At 29.7% G+C, this 20,747-nt stretch overlaps 2 protein-coding genes across 2 annotated transcripts; both read right to left on the bottom strand.

Moving 5' to 3' along the window:
• Nucleotides 1–115: 115 nt before the first annotated feature.
• Nucleotides 116–11,420, bottom strand: LOC104892554 (protein trichome birefringence-like 34). The gene is made up of 5 exons (XM_010678517.4): nt 10,817–11,420; nt 8,099–8,270; nt 2,496–2,692; nt 1,249–1,407; nt 116–742 (listed from the first exon to the last, which is right to left on the bottom strand). The coding sequence occupies exons 1-5, from the start codon at nt 11,212–11,214 to the stop codon at nt 391–393; spliced, it is 1,278 nt and encodes a 425-aa protein (XP_010676819.1). The 5' UTR covers nt 11,215–11,420; the 3' UTR covers nt 116–390.
• A 687-nt stretch (nt 11,421–12,107) lies between these two features.
• Nucleotides 12,108–20,711, bottom strand: LOC104892553 (protein trichome birefringence-like 34). The gene is made up of 5 exons (XM_010678516.4): nt 20,077–20,711; nt 17,291–17,462; nt 14,472–14,668; nt 13,436–13,594; nt 12,108–12,663 (listed from the first exon to the last, which is right to left on the bottom strand). The coding sequence occupies exons 1-5, from the start codon at nt 20,511–20,513 to the stop codon at nt 12,312–12,314; spliced, it is 1,317 nt and encodes a 438-aa protein (XP_010676818.1). The 5' UTR covers nt 20,514–20,711; the 3' UTR covers nt 12,108–12,311.
• Nucleotides 20,712–20,747: the final 36 nt, after the last annotated feature.

The following is a 20,747-nucleotide window of genomic DNA, read 5'->3' as shown; positions in this document are numbered from 1 at the left end:
CGTTCTTTATTCTTTTTTTGGATTATGATCAAGTAGATGGAGACGATCTAAATCAACTAGATTAAGGTATTATTTATAATCGAGTGTTCATGTAGAGATCGGGGATCGAGACAAATTAATGTGTTTACAAGCTTTAATTTTTTAAAACGTGTATTTTATCATTCAAACAAACTTCAAGGTGAAGTATAAAGAGAAAATAACAATTTCTCCTTTTCAATACCTAAATTCACTTATTTCTTACACTTTTCTCTTGTAACTATCAACTATCAAGGCCCTTAGCCCATTATAAAATCAACAAAATTAAGGGCACTTTGTATAAATTACTTTGTGCATACCAAATATAATCTAATCCTTTCAATTGAAGTAATTAAGAAAAAAGAATATTATTTGTCATAAAGAACTAACAATATAAGTGTAAAGGATCTCATTCCAAGTATCGGGAACACCGGGAAGACACCAATGAAAGCAATCGGCATATCCACTTGGATTCGATAATTGCTCTTCTTTTTGAGGCTTCCATTGCTTTCTATAAATTGAGAGGTGGGCATCTTTTCTATACTCTGAGAGCTGAGTTATGTTGAGTAGTTGGATGTTTAACCCCCTTTTTCTCAAATTATCAATTGATGCTTCCACTAATCTCATCATATTTGGGTCTGATCCACTTCCCCAATAGTCTTTCTTCTTGATTGGTTGTGTTTCATTGTAGCAATTTAACCCACTTGCTCCTCCCCATTCTTCACTTCTGTATATAGATATGTACAAATTACAATCCATTTTATGATCACATACCAATTGCCTTGAGTATTTTCGAAATGGAAAATTTTCGAAAAACTACCTTATGTAACCAACTTTTTTCAAAAAAACTAACTTTTAAAAATTTTCTTTCAAAAAACTACCTTCTATAAAATTTATTTCAATATACTACCATTTTACGTTGATATTTCATACTAATCGATAAATGACAATCGCCGTAGGTGTTGCGAGAAAAGAGAAAAGAAAAGAGAAGGGAAGAAAGAACAACAATTGATCGGTGATTCAATTATTGTGATTTAACTCCATTAATGGTAAAATGGTAGTATATTGAAAGAAATTTGTTATATAAAATAATTTTTTAAAAGAAAATTTTTAAAAAGTATTTTTTTAAAAAAGTTATCTATAAAAGGTAGTTTTTTATAAAAAATTTCTCTTTGAAAATTAATGTCATTATTAATATTTCATATGAATAACATTTTTGTAAGACCATTATACCTTTCATGGGTGGGAGACATGCTCATCCAAAAGATTTGAGTCTTAGAATGGTTGACATGAATCTCTAGCCAATCTGACCATGTTTGTAATGTCATTTCATAACCCTTTAGCATTTCTACATCCTTGTATATTCCGTCCGAACTTTCAAAGTTTCCCCACCTAAAAACGAAATAGTTACACTCATTAATTTAACTTCAATGATGAACAAATACAAAATCATATTCACATAAATGTTTAAACTTTGGGATTACAAATTTTATAAATAGAGGCGAGCAAGATGGGGTATCCGGTCAAATTTTCAAAAATTGAAACTAAAGCCGAACGAGACCAATTTCATATAATTTGTAACAAATAATAGACCCAGTTAAACAAAAATATTTATAGTACACCTGGGTGTACCATGCTCATGGTACACCTAAGACTATTTTCTCTAAATGAGCGAAATGAGCGAATGAACAAATGAGCAAAATGAACAAATGAGTAAATGAGCAAACATTTTTACTCATTTAAGAAAATGAGCAAACACTTTTATTACAAAATGAACAAATGAGTAAATGAGCAAAATGCCTATATGAGCAAATTTGGTGTCAAATGAACACCCGAAGTTCTAATCTATTACAAAAATACCTCTGGGTGTACCTTGCTCATAATACACCCGGGTGTACCATGATTGAACTCCAGTTAAACTAGTTCTTAAAAGTTGGAACTGAAATATAATCAAAATCCCCCAATATTAAATATTTGGTTATTTTGATAATTCGTAATTAACACTAATATATTAGTAATTATTATTTTTGAGAAAAGATTTTTTTGAAAAGCCACCAAGGTCATTCGAAGCTAAATGCACAATAACAGTCAATACCATCTAGATGATTTTAAAATGATTATATTTTCAATAATGTTAATGTAATTGAATATTAATGTAATTAGTAATGATGCTAATTAACATCGTGAAACTTGTATTTTTGTATCAATAACTACAAGAATTACTTCTAAAAATCTATATTCCATTATCTTTACGTAATTAGAAAGAAGTGGAAATTTTTTGTTTGATGTAAATAAGCTACTAAATGCAGTGATGTACACGAAATTCGATCCAGGTCTTGAGCACCACCTGTATGACTTTATTTTATCTATTGAGCTAGATAACATCTACAACAAAATTGAATCTTGGTGAAAATTATAAATGGGTTTCAAGTCATAAAACATAAAAAATGTAGTAAAGAAGACAAGAGAGAATGACTTACAATACTTTCATGAAGGGCACTCTCCACCACAAATAAGAGTCAAATATGAGGAAGTCAGCATCGGTCCAATATCTGGCATGCTTCTCAATGGCTTGGGTTCTTGCTATTCTCTCGTGTACGCGATGGTTTATTGGGTCATCAGAATTGGACTCCACTAACAATGGTGCCCAATAAAACTCTATCGTTGCATTATATTCCTTCATTTCCATCAATTTTCACCTTTTAATAAGTTAGCAAGATCCAAATATATTATAAATCTATCAATTTCATAGTGAATAGTAAAATAAAAATTATTAGGAGACTATGATTCCTAATGCATGTTACATACATATACATATACTCCCTTCGTTTCCTAAAGATCTTCTTTGTTATTGTTACTACAGATACCAATGAAAATCAATTTGTGTGGGAGTGTGGGGCGAGTAAAGTATGAGAGAAAAAGGGGTTAAGATAAATAAACAAATAAAAAGGGGTTAAAGTATGAGAGATAAAGGGAGTAAAATTGAACTAATAATGTAGTGATGGACCATATGATAGGAACATGAGAGGGTGAAAAAGAAAAAAATTCCAAATAAAGAATAAAGTAAAAGAGGGAAGATCTTTTGGAAACGCACTTATATGGAAAGAGGAAAGATTTTTAGGAAACGGATGGAGTATACAATAACTCTTCAAGATACAATATATATGTACATGTATATCCCCCCTCATACGAGAGTCTATTGGGCATTTGGGTTGGAGGGGTGAATGAGATTTCAACCTATGTGTGTGACCTTCTTGTCATGTTGGATTTGAATTCCGATACCATGTCAGAGGATCAATTCAACCACAAACTTAAGTTCTGATACGAGATTATTACCCGTGATAACTTAAGCTAATGGTTGGAGTTCCAAGATTAGTTTTATATGCTATCATATTTTAGAGTTAAAAAAAATGCAGATTTAGAGATTTGAATTTCCATACAATTATTGGGTGCAACTGTTACACTATAATTTATGATGTAACAAGTAACAACTCACTAACTACTGCTTTTTTTGTAAAAAAAAAAAAGGAAAAATTGACAATAAAGGTCTAAACTTTGGATGATAATTTTTAAAAGGTCTGAACTATTGATTAACCTGTGTAGGTCCCAACTTTAGGGGGTCTTAACTTTTAGCGGGCCTTAGTGACTTAAAACTGGCTTAATAGGTCATCACTTGTAAAATTTGGGTCACATCATAAGGGCTAATTGAGGGAGGGATGTAGGAACTAGGTGATAGTTTAAAAAAAATCTTCAATTTTAAGTCGTCGAGGCCTGTTGAAAGTTAAGACCCCCTAAAGTTGGGACCTACACAGGTTAATCAATAGTTCAGACCTTTTAAAAATTATCACCCAAAGTTCAGACCTCTATTGTCAATTTTTCCAAAAAAAAAAGAACTTAAAATGACAAGAAGACATATTATTTGTATACTCCAATTTATTCTAGTTGAATTTCATTTCATTCATGTCATACAATAAGTTACGGTGTAACATGTTACACCCATTTCTTCATTTTATCATAGTTGGGGACTTAAAGTATGAGCTTTTTTGAGCTAAGGACCTATAATAATTTTATTAACACTTATAACTAATACTACCTCCGTTCTCTTTTAGTTGCAACGTTTGACAAATTGCACTATTCATGTTCTCTTATTTGACCACATTTATTGATTTATATGTTAAACAAAATATAGTCATGTGTGGTCTTGTTTGATTCGTTTCGATGTAAGCTTTCATAATATCAAATTTTTATAATTTTTACTTACATACAATTAGAGATAAAACGATTTGAAATTGTACATTGGCAAGCGTGAAAGTCAAAACGTTGCAACTAAATAAAAACAGAGGTAGTACTATTATCTAAATTTAGGTCTTTAACAATAAGTTTTGGAACTTTAGTTCCTGAACTATAAAAATTCCAAACTTTTTAGTACTTGTTTTTATAGTTGACTCAACGTATTAATCATCTTAAGCCCTATTCTTCTCGATACATTTTCAATCTAATTTTGTTTCGTTAAATCTGGTTCAGTTCAATCTAATTTAAACAAAAAAAACAGATGAAGCTTATTTTAAATATAAATCGGCTGTCATTAATGTAGAAGTTTCAATTTCCAAGAAATTTAGACAACAATCATAAATGCACTGACATTACCAGATTGGCTTGCATTCCAACGAATATGATTGTAAACTTTCCAGGAACCTAGCTGCCTTTCCCGATACTATCCCAGTCAGGAGTGTGGTTTTGGACTCGGATCGGAATTTTGCTCCGGTCTCTTGTTCATGAAAACTTGGGATTTCGAATTTTGGTCCGATACTTTTAAATCCAGAATTTTCTGGTCCAAATCAAAATGGACTGGATTTTTTTATTAAAAAGATAGCTTTGAAGGTTAAAAAAAAAAAAAAAAAATTTAGAAAATTTAGAAAGTTAAAACCTCATTTTTATTGTCTAAAATTATTGTTTTTAGTATTATAGTTTTTAATCTATCGAATTATTGATATAGTTAAACCTTAGCAAAAAAAAAAAAAAAATTAAATAATAAAATACAAATTTCAACCAAACCGATGCAAAATCGGACCGGAAAATTCCAGTCCGATCCCATCCAAAATAATTTCAGATTCCGCTCCAGCCGGTCCGGTACGGATTTGGACAAGTGTAATTCCAATAATCTTCTATGAGGCCCTGTTCTTTTGTACTTATTTTCAGTTCAACTCAATTAATTTTAATTCAGTTCAGTATAGTAGTTTCCTCTCATAGTTTTCAATCAGTTCGGTTCAGCGCAGTTCGGTTCAGTTCAATCCAAAAGAATATTGCCTGAATATTTACTTCCTTCCCTCCCTCGAAATATGACAATTCGACTTAACAAAATATATATTTTTACCACCTTTTCTTTTACTCAGTTTGAGTATTATTATATTTTTTGCCTTTAAAGATTTACCAATTTAAATAACTTGACCCGCTAAAAAACAATAAAAACACCACAAATATCAAATTGTTTGTTGTGATTTACTCCCTCCGTTTCATTTTAATCTACACACTTACACTTTTCACGCATGCCAATGCAAAACTTTGAGGACATATATCTTTAATTTTGTATTTGTAAAAATTATAAAAAGTACATATTAATAAAATACATACTAAGACGAATCTAACAAGATCCCACATGACTATATTTTTATTCACGTATAAATCACAAATGAGGGTCAAAGTGCGATTTGTGAATAGTGTAAAATGTCAAAGTGTGTAGATTAAAATGAAACGGAGGGAGTATATTACTCCATTCGCCCTGAATAAAGTATCAATTTTCCAAGAGCTCGTTTGGTTATCGTTGGAACTTAATTTCCATGGAAAATCTTATTTCATGGGAAATAAATTCCCTTGTTTATTTCCTAGAAAATGGCTTTTGGTGTTTGATTGAGCATAGGAATTTGTAATTGATACAGGAAATTTTAATCACCAAGGGGGGTTGATAATTAATTTCCTATACTTTATAGAAATTTCTATTTCATTGAAAATTCTATTTTCCATGAATTTCCTATTTTTTGCCTACCAAACAACTATCCTATTTTGTATTTTCTAGAAAATCCAAATTCCAGCAAAATTTGAAATGAACCAAACGACCTCTTAATTTTACCATCAACAAGAAATGATCATTAATGAATCTAATTCCAATTTAATAATTATAACAAATTTATTTAGATTTTACACATGATTGCAACAAACTTGTTAACAAGCTCACACATAATTGTACTTTTATTTTCTTATATATTGGAAAGAAATGTATGTACTCCATCCGTACCATAATATAGTGTTTATTTGTCATTTTTCACGGGAATTAAGAAAATAGAATGAGGCTATATTTAGTTCACCTGAAATTTTCTGATCTAAACTTATCTGATCTGAACTTATTTTTGTTGATCTGATCTGATCAGATTTATAAGGTCTTATCTTTTATAAATATATTATTACTATTATATTATTACTTTGTAATTCATTATTATACAATACATTATAAGATCTTGTTTATAGTATTACTATTATTATCATTTTATTTCTATCACAACTTTTACACAACTTTTATTAATAATAATAATTATTATCATTATTATAATAACAACAATAATTATAATCATAATAATAATAATTATTACTAAAAATAATTATATAACCCAAGTCATTAATTAATAAGAGCACTTATAAAATGTTTCACACTTGAACAGACTCAACTATTTTTTTTCCATATAAAATAAAATAAGATATACAAACAATAATGACTTGCGCAAGAAAGAAATGGATAGCGTGCAACTTCAAATAGCTAGAGAGATTTAGAATTCGGTAGGAAGAGGTATGCCGGATCTAAATTTATAATTTGTATCTCGCACTTATCTTATTTTGAAATGTAATCCGAATTTAGTAGTTTCGTTGTCATGAATTTGAGCTATCATATTATATAAATTTCTTATTTTTGCGTCAATCTTATGTTCTTAACACGTGGCTTTTAATTTTCTATTATTTAATAACAACAAAATAACTTAATATAATGATAACAATGACATTTATAATGGTAACAACAAGATTAATAATAATTACCAATATTAATAATTAATAAGTACAACAGCAACAATAATAATCCTTTTGAACATATGTACTAGTAAATAATAGTATTAATAGTAATAATGAGTTTTTAAATACAAGCATGATTTGATTTGAACTTATCTGATCTGAACTTATTTTTTCTAATTTGATCTGATTAGATATGAAATAAGCAAAAATAAGGTGAACTAAACATATCCTAAGTAGTAGGATTTCCAAAAAAATATTTAATGAAGTGCTTTTTTGATACGTTTGTGTTGAAATTAGGTCTTTATTTTCTTTTTCCTTTAAACAAAATCAAAAGATAACAAAATTAAATGTTCCTTAGAATTGTATAAAGCAATAAATGGGGTCACATGCTTTGAGAGAAAAGAAGGGGTCGTATTTGAAAAGTTTGTGTAGAAAGTGAGAGTAATTTAGTCCAAACAAATTGATAAAGAAGAAAATAGGCACAACCCCTAAAAAAAAAAAAAAAAAAATAGGCACAACATTTTGGGACACCAAAAAAGAAATGTGAGCATTATATTATGGGACGGGGAGTATATATTTTTGACATATGATTTTGACTTTTTTTTAAAAAAACTTATTTAATATGGGACGGAGGGTGTGTATAAATATATATCTTTTGACTTTATACTCCGATCTTTAATCATTGTTAAGTTTGACTTTTACTATTGCCAACCCACAACTTTGACTATTAATATTATACTCCCTCTGCCCTGTAATATCTTTATGTTTCTTTTTGCACAGTCTTCAAAACGTATCTTTGACCTACTATATATTATATTTCGTATTAGTAAAATATATAAATGTTGATATTAAGAATGCACACATTTAAGACGAATCTAACAAGACTCCGTATAAGTATGTTTTTTTATATACATTAATGAGAGTATTTAGTCAAAAAATTTAAGATTTGACTACCAAAATAAAAACCGGAATTATATTTTAAAATGGATGGAGTATTTAAGTAGAACAATATAACGAAGATACTTACAATGGCTTTGTAGGTGAATAGGGAACCATTCATCTGCATGGATTTTGGGGAATGAGGAATTGCGGACTCCACCATACACATCATAGAGATCCATTGGTTTCTATTCAAGGAATCTCCAACAAACATAAGTCGTTTGTTCCTTAGCTTCTCTAGCAATGTTGTGGCATTGAACCTTTATTTACCACAAAGACAAAAGAAAAAAAAAAACCACAAGTAGCTTAAAAACCAGCATTTAAAATAATAAGTACTGTTAAAGCATATTAATTAACTTTCAATGATTATGATTTAGAACATGGGGTTAAATAATTAGTCGATCTTAGTTTCGTTAGGAGATAATGTGAGATTATACATGCTCACATTCGTGTGTTTATCATGACTTTTTGTACAGTAAATGAACATGCATCGTAATTGGTATAGAATATAAGTTTATGGTATCATATCTGATTACTATGTCAGAAATTTAATCATAAAACGTTCTAGTTGTATACAATGTCTGTTTTTTTAGATTGAGAGAAATAGAAATAAATTAAGGAAAATTGAAACTGAATTGAATTGGAAAAAAGCACAATATAAAAGAGTGACTCAACTGAAAATAAGTCTAAGAAAACAAAGCAATAATATTTCTTTAGAGGAAAATTTTTTGGTGTTCTTAATTGAATATTTCCAAATATTGGTTCTAGTTTTTGGGTTAGATTTTAGATTTTGCCATGTTTGGTAAATAATCTTTTCATTGGCTTTTCAATTTGATCAGACAGTCAAAAAAAGTGTTTGGTTATTGGCTTTTTGGTTGGCTGAAAAGTTGGCTTTTAAGCCAAAATGAAAAAGCTGCCTGGAGCAGCTTTTTGGATTGACTTGTTGGACCACAAACTCTCTAATAAACAACAACCATCACAATTAATTTTGTCAAACACTTTTGTAAACAGCTAGCTTAAACAACCAATTTAAAAAGCCAATACATACAACCAATGCTTCCAGTCAGTCAAACAAGCCAACTAAACCAGCCAAAAGCCAACAACCGATTGCTAAACAACCTATTTGTCTTGTAAGAGACTGCCTACTTTTTAATTAAAACGTAGGCAATAGTAAGCCTAATATTAAAAAGAGAATAAGGCCAATAATGACTAGTTTAATTTCTTGCGATGACTAATTTAATCTATTTAATAACTAATTTTATTTTATATTAAAATTAGACCGTCTCTTTTTTTTTGAACGGGATCTTTGGGTCAGAATTTTTTTTGACGGGATATTTGGGTTAGAATTTAGAAGTTGGTAAATTGGTTGATCCAAAGTCAAGATTTAATAATGGCTTGCATGTGAAACTGAATTCTATAGTTTACGCTGTACGACTCGTGGGATGGCAATGGCATGTTCTACACTTGTACTTATGACTTATGACTCATCAGTCATCACACTTTGGGAAGAAAACTTGCTATTTTTTAAATTATATACTACTATTTTCTCTGATTTTTCCTCAGTTAATTATTTTTAGCTCTGCTCAACAAAAAAAATGATACTCCTAATCAATTAAGAATATAAAGCTCATACTATCCTCGTTTTAAAATAAGTGAAACATTTATATGAGAGATTTTAAGAGAAATAGATAGAGCACAAGATGGAATTATCATACTTTTTCATCCGTTTTAAATTAGTCGTTACACTTTGCAAATTCTACTATTCATTTATGAGGTTTGCGTGTTTGACCATGCATTATTTTGTATTAAATAAAATCAAATGTTATAATATAATATATTATTAAATTCATTTCGATGTACTTTTTAATAAAATCAAATTTTTACACTTAACTCTAACATATAATAAAAAAAATATTAGTAGTCAAAATAATACATCGGCAAACGTAAATGTTACTTCCTCAAATCTGATTAAAATTGGATACACACTTGATGTATAGGTTAGAAAAACTCTTTTATTTTTTAAGAATTATATTACTTCCTCAAATCTGTTTACTTGTATCACTTTAAGAATCTGAATCAAATATTTTAGCTTGAAGTTTTCCTTTTTTCTCATCTCATAAGTGTGCCTAGTACTTAACATATCTTTTTATGTCCTTAATTTCTCATTAAAGGAATCTCTTAAACTCTCCTGTCACACTCATATTTCAATTTTAAAAACCAGAGAAACCACATTTTTCAACTATTACAAATTACATGAATAAAGAAATGCAAGAATTACAACTTTTGCATAAAACTTAAACGTTTGTTTATTTGATCAATCATATTATGCACATCAGCACATGAATTAAGGTGCTTTTTACCTACTGTCATCAGTTCTTTTGTAAAAACACCAACTCCTCTGACAATAAAGTCAATCTTAATAATTTTATGAAATTTTGAAGTGAAATATATTTCAGCCTTATAGTGCAAATAGTTCGAATTTTTCTTAAATAAGTAGGCAAATGTTCATATTTTTTTTTCCATACATATATATAGAGGACCATCAAGGGAAACTAATATGATCATGAATTAAAAATTAATACTAATAAGAAGGAGAAATTTAATGCACCAAAGATTCAACTTATTATATCCCAACTAGTATAAAATTTACCAATACACTTTTATGTAATTAGAAATAAATGAACATGCCAAAAACATAAAATATATTCATCCCACTTGAAATAAGTAACTTATCTGTTTTATGTGAGAGCTTTTCGAGAAAATTGTTTCACTTTTTTTAGAACGGAAGAAATATATAAAAACATACCTTAGGAGGTCACAATGGTTAGGTTGCCATCTCCAATATTGATAATTCAAGTCTTTACGTCCATATCTTTCACAAGCTAATTGATCTGCCATGAAACTACACTCTTTCTCCTTATACAAAGGATGACTTACATTATCAAACACCCATTTTCCCGAAAAATAATCACACTTGTGCACCATTTCTTTAACAAAATCATTGTTTTTCGACGGCGGCGGCGACGACGACGATGGCGGAAGTGGTTTTGATCCGTCGTATTGGTTGAAGTAAAAGATGGAAATGACAAGAAAAATGAGCACAATTGATAGGAAATGATAAGTGCTACGAATTCCCCATGTTGAAGATAAATTGATAGTGGTATTACTTGTATTGATTTGGTTTATTTGGGGTAGTTTAGCCATTGTTTTTGTGGTTTGTATAGTGTGTTTATATGGTCTAAAGTATATAAGTATATATGTAGGTTTTTACACCAACTCTTAGACTTTGAATATTAGTTGGGTTTTTGTTGAAAAAATTGATTTTTTTTATGACTTTATTGTGATGGAGTTAGTTTTGAGTACATGGGTCGCCCGGAATTAGCTGAAGGATATGAAAGCAACAGCATAAAACTCCTGGATATGAATTTTTTAATTATATTTCTGTAGATTTCTGAACTCTTTGTCTGAATATGAATCGATCACCCTAAAAAATTTCTTCTACTCCCTCTAGTTTTAAAACATAAGTCACGCATGATGTTTGAGGTCGAACTTTGACTGTTAATTACACTTAATTTATGTTGATAGAAAATTTAAAAAAATAATGTTATCATAGTATTTTTCAAGACGAATTCAATTTTTATAATTTTTATTTATCGTATTTGAGGGAAATTTGTGGTCAAAGTAAATTTTCATAAAGCGTGAATGCCTTATATTTTGAAATAGAGGGAGTATATAATATTTTTCCGTCACATAAGTAATTTTTCATCATATGAGTTTTGCACAATATTCTAAACATAGTTTTCACTATTGATATTTTAAACTAATTATGTTTAATAAATAATATTATCTCTGTTTTTTGATAAGTGCAACACTCTTCTTATTTGGAATAGTCATAATAAGTGTAAAATAATATAAAAGGTTCAATATTGAAACTTAGGGAGTAATATTTGATATACATGTAATATAATTGAATTGAGGGTACGCTAAGGATTTAAACTTTCACATAATCTAAGGTTAAAGACCTCATCTTTTATTGTTTGTGGTTGAAGACCTCATCTTTAATTCGAAAATCGGCACATTCTTCATTACCAAATACATTAGAATGGAAGCATGTCCTTTAAACTCTAAAGTGATATATACAATTAATCGAATATTGTGGAGATCTCACTAACAATCGACATTGCTTGAGCCCTTTGGCTATTGCAAAATGAACAATATTAACTAGGGTAGTTTTAAACATATACTACATATACAAAATATTATGTATCACACTTCAAAAAGAAATACGTATTTATGTGTCGTCATAAGGAACTAAAAATATAGGTATAGAGAATTTCATTCCAAGTATCAGGAACACCAGGAAGACACCAATGAATACAATCCGCATATCCATACGGATTTAATAATTGCTCCTTTGTGAGAGGCTCCCATTGCTTTCTATGAACTGATGGATGGGCCTCTTTTCTATATTCAGAGAGTTGAGTTATGTTGAGTAGTTGGACGTTTAACCCGTTTTTGCTCATCTTGTCAATTGTTGTTTCCACTAATCTCATCATATTTGGATCTGATCCACTTCCCCAATAATCTAACTTCTTTATAGGTTGTGTTTCATTATAACAATTTAGCCCACTTACTCCTCCCCATTCTTCGCTCCTACATACATGCATCCAAATTCCAATGTATAACGTACCACATATTAATTACCTTACAAAAATTATTAAAAAAGATTGTTTAATTTTAATATAAAGTAAACCTGGTCACTAAATGGATTAAATTAGCCACCGAAAAAATTAACTTAGTCACTATTGGGCTAATTCTCTTTTTAATATTGGGCTTACCATTGTCTAATCTATACAAATATATTAAAAGGTGTGCGTCTTGAACCGTGACATCTGCTATTATACATAAAACAATTACAATCTCAACCAACTTTTAATCATGCTTTAAGTGTCCACATTATTATATTTGTACCTTTGAAATGTTGAGTTTTCCTTAATATATTTCAGTGGGAATGGAAAAAAATGCATATCAAGTTCGAAAAAACAATACCAACCCGGGGCAACGTTCGGACCCAAATACTAGTTTTAATTTAAAAGTAGACGGTCTCTTAGAAGACAAACTCCCTTACCTTTAAACATTTGGACATAAATCAAATAACTTCGGATTTTAAAATTGAGGTTAAGGTTTTCTTTTTAGGGAAAATTTAAGCTAGCATTAAATTAAGGACGACGAATCCATGGGTACATAGGGTGCCACTTTCGAAGTAGGGTGGTTTTCTCAAACTTGTTCAAACTCAAAGGGTACTAACTTAGCTAAATGATGAGCGACAAAGTTGCCATCTCATTGGACATGAGACCAATTAAAAGAAGAGAAAGAAACACTATAAGAAAGAATATCATAGAGGATAGTTGTAAGATAATTGTACCTTTCATGGGTAGGAGACATGCTCATCCAAAACATTCGAGTTTTGTTATGGTTGACATGGATTTCTAACCAATCTGACCATGTCCTTAGTGCCATTTCATAACTCTTTAGCATTTCTACCTCTTTATATATTCCGTCAGAACTTTCAAATGTTCCCCACCTAAAAAATTAAACATGAAAATTGCTTAAATTTATTTTCGACTTGGCCTACGTTGGAGTAGTTGGTACTTCTTCCGTTTCAAAATAGTTGTACCATTTGACATCTAGTCACTATCCATTAATCAACTTTGATAAGTGATCTCTCACCATTATATAAGAAAAAATATAGTTAAATGGAATCTTGTTAACTTCGTCTCAATACAAGAATTTCAAATATTAACTCATATAACTTGTTTTTACGTACTTATACGTAATTAGAGCTATTAACATTCAAAAAAATGTCTTGACAAACATGCCAAAAGCAAATGATGCAACTATTTTGAAACGGATGGATTGTAGTACTTTCTGAATTGGTCATTTTTCACATTGAAGTCTAATATTCACATTGTAGTATGTGTTTTGAATTACTTTCTTCTCGCGTTTCTAAAGTTTGTGAAGAATTCTTTTACTAAGTTGTCTCAATGGTAAATCTATTATTGATATGTTGGGTCAATGATAATTTACTATCAATATATAATCCTATTAGAAATTACTTTCATAAATTTTGTAATATAAATATAAATATTGACTACGAAATATAAGGATTTAGATTTTATACTACTTTTTCCATTTCATAATATAGTGTTTGTTTCTTTTTGCACAGTCTCCAAGATATACCTTTAATTTTAAATATATTCAATTTCATATTGATAAAAAAATATAAAAAGTTGATATTATGAATATACATATTGAGACGAACCTAACAAAATCGTATATGATTATATTTTTTGTATATATTTATGAGAATATTCGATAAAAAATTTTAAAGTTTGATTTTAATAGAGAGAAACAAACATTATATTATGATACGGACGAAGTATTCAAAGGGAATTACTTACAGGACTTTCATAATGGGCCTTTTCCACCACAAGTAAGAGTCGAAAATGAGGAAATCAGCATTAGTCCAATATCTGGCATGCTTCTCAATTGCTTGAGTTCTAACAATTCTCTCAGGCAGCCGATGTTTTATAGGATCATCTGAATTAGACTCAACCAATAGTGGAGCCCAATAGAACTCTATTGTTGCATTATATTCCTTCATATTCACAAAAAGTGTCCTTTTAATATGTAATCAAGTTATATCTACACTACTTATCCATCCATCCATTTCATTATATACTTATATATTAGTAGCCGAAGTTATACATTGATAAGAGTGAAACCCCATATGATACACTAGAAAAAAATAGAGAAAATATATATCAGGGACAATAAAGCTAACCCCTTTGATACTCAATAGATGTAAAACTTTTGATCAAATGTGCGCTATACATAAGGAATAGGCTAAAATAGTAGGTATTTGGTATCAACCCGGGCCTAGTGAATATGCATCGGGTGCTAAATTAGAACTGATACCTCTGAGATCAAACCCGAAACTGAAAAATTGGACTCGATCATAACCTATTTATGTTCATAGTTTTCGGACCCAGCACCCAATAGAAACGTGATGTAAACGATTTTCGATTCAAGTACCCTACAGAATAAGTTCCATAACCCGGCAACTTATCCATATCCAGTATATTCGTAACAATAAGTTAGTATGTAACATAAGTTCTCCAATATATATGTGCATAACAAGCTAAGCTTGACCTAGTGGTAAGGGAAGAACCTTCCACCCTCAAAGTTAGAGGTTCGATCTCCAATATGGGCACTTTGGGAGAGGGTTTCCTCTTACCACCCCCACTCTCAAAGCGTCTGCCCACAAACCCAGGGTGGATTAACTTGCGAGAGATTACAGTCTGACAAGGCCTTTCATCTTACCCTGTAGTTTTTATTGGGGGTCCAAAAAATATATTATTGTATGTGTGTGTACATGAGATGATGCTTTCAATTTGAAGCTCTTATTTCAGGTACTTCTGTAGTTCTGGAATATACATGGAAGCATGGATGATGGAACCAGTTGAAAAAGGGTCAACTCTTTGGAAGCCCACATTGACTTGATAAAGATAGCGGGTAAGGGCAATAAGTTAGGCTCGGGTGAAATAGTAAGGCTTGGGTTACATGTATCCGGCCCAAACTCACATCAGAAAAGCTTTGACAAAACTGACCTGGTCCAACTAACCTTGTTCGGATAAGACGAAACTCGATTCTAACTTGCAAAATGGAGATTCAAAGTTAACTCGAAAATCGACACGATACAAAATTAACCTGACTCAAAATTGATTTCACATGATATTGACTTGACCTGAAATAAACCTAACTCAAATTGACCCGAATATTAATGACACCTACTCAAAAGTAGTACAAAATCCAAATTCCCATCAATTTAGTATTTTTATTTTTATTTTTCTTGTATTATCCACGCAAGTAATTGTGTCAACTTCCATGTACGACATACACAGACTAAAGGTCAAAGGACCAAGGTTATTGTAACAAATGCTTAAAAATTATTTAATTGTACTTACTATACTTTTTTTTTTTTTACAAGAGCACTAACTAATAACTATACATGTAAGGTGCACTTTGCATTTAAGAAACTTATCATATTGTAAGATGCTTGATATTCAAGTGTGTTTTTTAAATGTGTATAAGTGTGGATAAAATGCGTCCAAAAGATATTTGCTAGTCTATTAGGACAATTATTGGCCTTTAGTGTGCATATAGTAATAATTTGCAACCAACACCACAAGTTTTACCAGGGTGTTAAAAACGGTATCAAAGCAATCTCGAGACCACGTATCAACTTGTACTTGAGTGAGCCCAAGTTCAGGAGCGTAGCGGGGGAGGATTTTGGATTGTATCATAGGTCATGACGCCTCAGATAATATATGTCAGTTGACATTGGAGTGCTAAGATTGGGATGTAAGCAATATCCAAGAGACCATTTTTTTTTACAAAGCTCATATGCTAAAATACTCCACAACTCTTCTTCTATGTACACAATTGTTAGCCCTAGCTAGCTATATATGTGCTTTTGATGACACTTTGCAGCTCATGTACGAGGGTTGAGTACTTGAGTGTTATGTTATCATCTTATAACATTTAGTTAAATCATACACCAAATCTTATATGCATATCAATGTACTGGCAAAGGCTCTAGCTAAATAGTAGCAAATCAACATAATATTGTAAAACTTGGACCAAAATAGCTTACATAAAACATTTTCAAATGACTCATGGGATACTGGTGGAGAACTAGAGAAGTAGGCAATCCTCATGAAGGATTGTATTATATTGTATCTTAATAGGAAGTTAAATAATTAAGTTACAGTTAGAAGTTAAAGAATCTAAAATGACGTGATTAGCACTTAATGTTTGTCACCACTAATAATGTATATATCCCTACTCATTTGAAGGCAACTAAATTTTCATATTTGAGAAGAAATTTCAAGCACTCTTATTATTAGTACTTTTTAGATAGATGTTAAGTGGAAAAAATTAATAAACGTATGTGTGATTTAGTATTGGTTTCTACTTTAAGTTTATAACACACTAACACATACTTCCTCCGTTCTTATTTACCTACAACACTTACAATTTTGGATTTTTTTTACTCGCACATTACCTTTTTTTGAGTATTCTTTATCACTATTTCTCTCCTCATCATATGAATCACCTCTATATATCTCTTTGTCCTCATTTAAGTTATGAATGGCACAAAACTAGGATTAAAACCATGGATAAATATTGTCAATCAATTACGTATGGTAGAACTTACAATGGCTTTGAAGGTGGACAAAGAGCCATTAGTTTGCATGGATTTGTGGGAAGATGGAATTATGGAGTCCACCAAACAGATCATAGAAATCCATTGTCCTCTATTCAAGGAATCTCCAACATACACCAGTCTCTTGTTCCTCAGCTTCTCTAGTAATGCTGTGGCATTGAACCTTTTTTTTTTAACATAAGAAGGAAAAATTCCAGAGATAGCTTAAAAAATATGTCTTTTTTATAACAACATAGCGTTTTATGAATTTATGTTTTTCTTTACTTGTAAATAAAATGTAAAAGAATATAGATTGGCTTATTACTATTAGTCTATCAGTGGATTATCCTTCTTTCGTAACTTAATAGATGCATAAGATTGACTTTTTATACTAGTTAAATATTAATTTTGACGGTATATAAGTACACATATATAAAGATCAATAATGTCATGATTTATATGTTATTGGTTTAATCTTAGCTTATACTTTCAAAGTACTACTTCTTATTTTAGTTTTTAATAATATACAATTAGAGATAACAAAGATCGAAGTTATGTATACGATTATGATGATGAGTTTATCTTTATAAGAGACCCTCTACTTTTAAATTAAAATTAGGTAATGGTAAGTTCAATATTAAAAAGAGAATTAGCTCAATAGTGACTAGGTTAATTTCTTTCGATGACTAGTTTAATCCATTTAGTGATCAGGTTTACTTTTATATTAAAATTAAACCGTCTCTTTTAATAATTTTTTATGATGGTAATATCAGGATGAAATTTTTCTGGACTTTTAGCAAATCGTCAAATAAATTAGGTTAATTAGACTTTCTGATCGATCTCTTAGTTGATTCGACTTTTGACTTATAAGTAGATAAAGTTGTTGATTCAAAGTCAAGCGTCTTTTTATGTGGAATCGGATGAAATGGCAAATATATCAATCCCTGTTTCTAATCATTTGTCTCTTTGACTGTTTAATTTTTCTCTTGTTACATACAAATTATTCACTCCATCATTCTTATTTTTTGTGTTTGTAACGCTCTAATTTTTTGAAGTCAATATCATTTTCAGTTATATTTTGTTATACTTATACGTAAATAAGAAGAAAAAAATCTTATGTGAAATAATATGGTATGCACTTGTAAGACACAAACATGACATGCATCTATTTTTTGTGCATTAAATTAAAGTGTAGACAATAGATTAAAATGTAGTATTTCCTAATTATTCATTCATTACACTATTATTTATCGTCATATCAATATTGATTAATTTTTCAATAACTGCTTTAAATATCAATACAATAAATATCAATACAATAACTAATAACAATTACATGATTTTCAAATGACACTATTCTGATAAAATAAGAATTAAGTAGGTACATGTTGCACCATTTCATGTCATATGAAGGGCATGTTCTCCCCAACTTATTTTCAGTTCAGCTCTAATCAGTTCAGTTCAGTTCAGATCTAATCAGTTCAGTTCAGTTCAGCTCTAATCAGTTCAGTTCAGTTCAACTCCATTCTTTTATAACTATTTTGTTAAATATTATTATTATGTTGTTATAATTTATTTTACTAATTACTCTTATTATTATTATTATTATTATTATTATTATTATTATTATTATTATTATTATTATTATTGTTGTTGTTGTTGTTGTTGTTGTTGTTGTTGTTGTTGTTGTTGTTGTTGCTGCTACTGCTGTTGTTGTTGTTGTTGTTGTTGTTGTTGTTGTTGTTGTTGTTGTTGTTGTTGTTTTTTTTCTATATATTATTTTGTTTATTATAGATTTACTCATTATTATTACTATTATTGTTAGGAGGAAGATGGTTTAGGTCAAAGTACAAATAAACCCACGTTTTTTAGCCCATAAACCAATCAAATCGCGTCAAGACGATTTATGATGTAATTTTTGCGGTCCAACCCAGTCATTATTTTTATTACTAAATATTATTATATTATTAAATATAATTATTAAAATAGTAATATTAATTTACTTCTTAGATATTATTGTTATTATATATCATCATCAAGTATTAATATATTAATACAAATAATATAAAATAATTATTATTAATTATCATTATTATTATTATTAATTCATGATTATTAATATTATTTATTTATAACTATCATTTTAAAATATCCAAAATACTATTATTATTATTCATTATTATTACTTATCATTATAATAATTATTTAATATTCACATTATTATTGTTTAAATATTATTTATATATTTATTACATTCAATTCAATTTAATTCAATTCAATTCAATTCAGTTTAGTTCAGCTGTTTTATGCCAAAGAGAACAGGCCCGAAGTAAGATGCAACCAGTTCATGCCATATATATATACTTGATCCCTCCATTTCTTTTCAATACACTCATAACCTATCAACTTTTTCTATTAAACAATTACGATTTATTTATTTAGGGTCTATTTGGTTCAATTTATTTTGTCTTATCTTATCTTATCTCAACTTGTTTTATCTAATCTTATCTTATCTTATGCGATCTTATCTTATCTTATTTTTTCTGAAATGAGTGAAGATAAGTTAAACATAACATCTTACTTATCTCATCTGATCTTATAAAATCTTAAATAAGTTGAACAAAATAGGGCCTTAGTGATCTCACATCTTACACACCATTGACATGGCATTCATTTTATTTGGTGCATTTTGAAATTAAAAATGAAATCAAAAGTAAGTTATAGACCATAATAGTAGCAACAACGAACATAATTTGGACATATGTAATAATACAAACTTTCAAAAAAAAAAAAAGTACCTTAGGAGGTCACAATGGTGAGGTTGCCATCTCCAATATTGATAACTCAAATCTTTACGTCCAAACTTCTCACAAGCCAACTGATCTGACATGAAACTACACTCTTTCTCTTTATACAAAGGGTAAGTTTTATTATCAAACACCCATTTCCCTGAAAAATAATCGCACTTTTGCATCATTATTTGTACTTCTTCCATTGTATCCCTAACAACATCATCATGCTCTTCTCTCGGCGATGACGGCAATGGCGACGACGACGGCGACAACGATCTTAATCCATCGGAGTCCTGAGTGAAGTAAAGGACAGAGATGACAAGAGTAATGAGGATCATTATAAGAACTTGAAAACTGGTTCTAATTCCCCATGTTGAAGACAACAATATATTAGTGCTGCTACTTGTATTGTTATTATGATTTATTTGAGGTAATTTAGCCATTGTTAATTGTTGTTATTCTCTTTGTTGTTCTTGTTTTGTGGATTGAAATTTATATCATGTCACACAATTTCTTATAAGCTTGGTAGGTTGTTTATGTTGTCTAACTGATCTTAGGCTTTTGGAAATGGTTATTGGTGTGGTGTAGTTGGTGAAAAAGTTGTTTGTTTTTATGTTTAGTTAAATGGAGTTAGTTTTGGTGAATGGATTAGAACTTTATGTGTATATATGGGACAT

This window comes from Beta vulgaris, chromosome 5, assembly GCF_026745355.1.
Source record: "Beta vulgaris subsp. vulgaris cultivar EL10 chromosome 5, EL10.2, whole genome shotgun sequence".
Classification (NCBI taxonomy): Eukaryota; Viridiplantae; Streptophyta; class Magnoliopsida; order Caryophyllales; family Amaranthaceae; genus Beta; species Beta vulgaris.
The sequence above is the reverse complement of the archived record's forward strand: the minus strand, read 5'-3'. Positions and strand labels throughout refer to the sequence as shown.

What these genes read in the sequence shown, in the direction of transcription:
- LOC104892553 (XM_010678516.4), bottom strand. Translation starts at nt 20,513, where the DNA reads ATGGCTAAATTACCTCAAATAAATCATAATAACAATACAAGTAGCAGC. An exon ending in TGTCCACCTTCAAAGCCATT is followed by an intron (nt 14,669 to 17,290) that starts GTAAGTTCTACC and finishes GTGAATATGAAG; the next exon opens with GAATATAATGCAACAATAGA. An exon ending in ATGTCTCCTACCCATGAAAG is followed by an intron (nt 12,664 to 13,435) that starts GTACAATTATCT and finishes GCATGTATGTAG; the next exon opens with GAGCGAAGAATGGGGAGGAG.
- LOC104892554 (XM_010678517.4), bottom strand. Translation starts at nt 11,214, where the DNA reads ATGGCTAAACTACCCCAAATAAACCAAATCAATACAAGTAATACCACT. An exon ending in TATTCACCTACAAAGCCATT is followed by an intron (nt 2,693 to 8,098) that starts GTAAGTATCTTC and finishes ATGGAAATGAAG; the next exon opens with GAATATAATGCAACGATAGA. An exon ending in ATGTCTCCCACCCATGAAAG is followed by an intron (nt 743 to 1,248) that starts GTATAATGGTCT and finishes ATCTATATACAG; the next exon opens with AAGTGAAGAATGGGGAGGAG.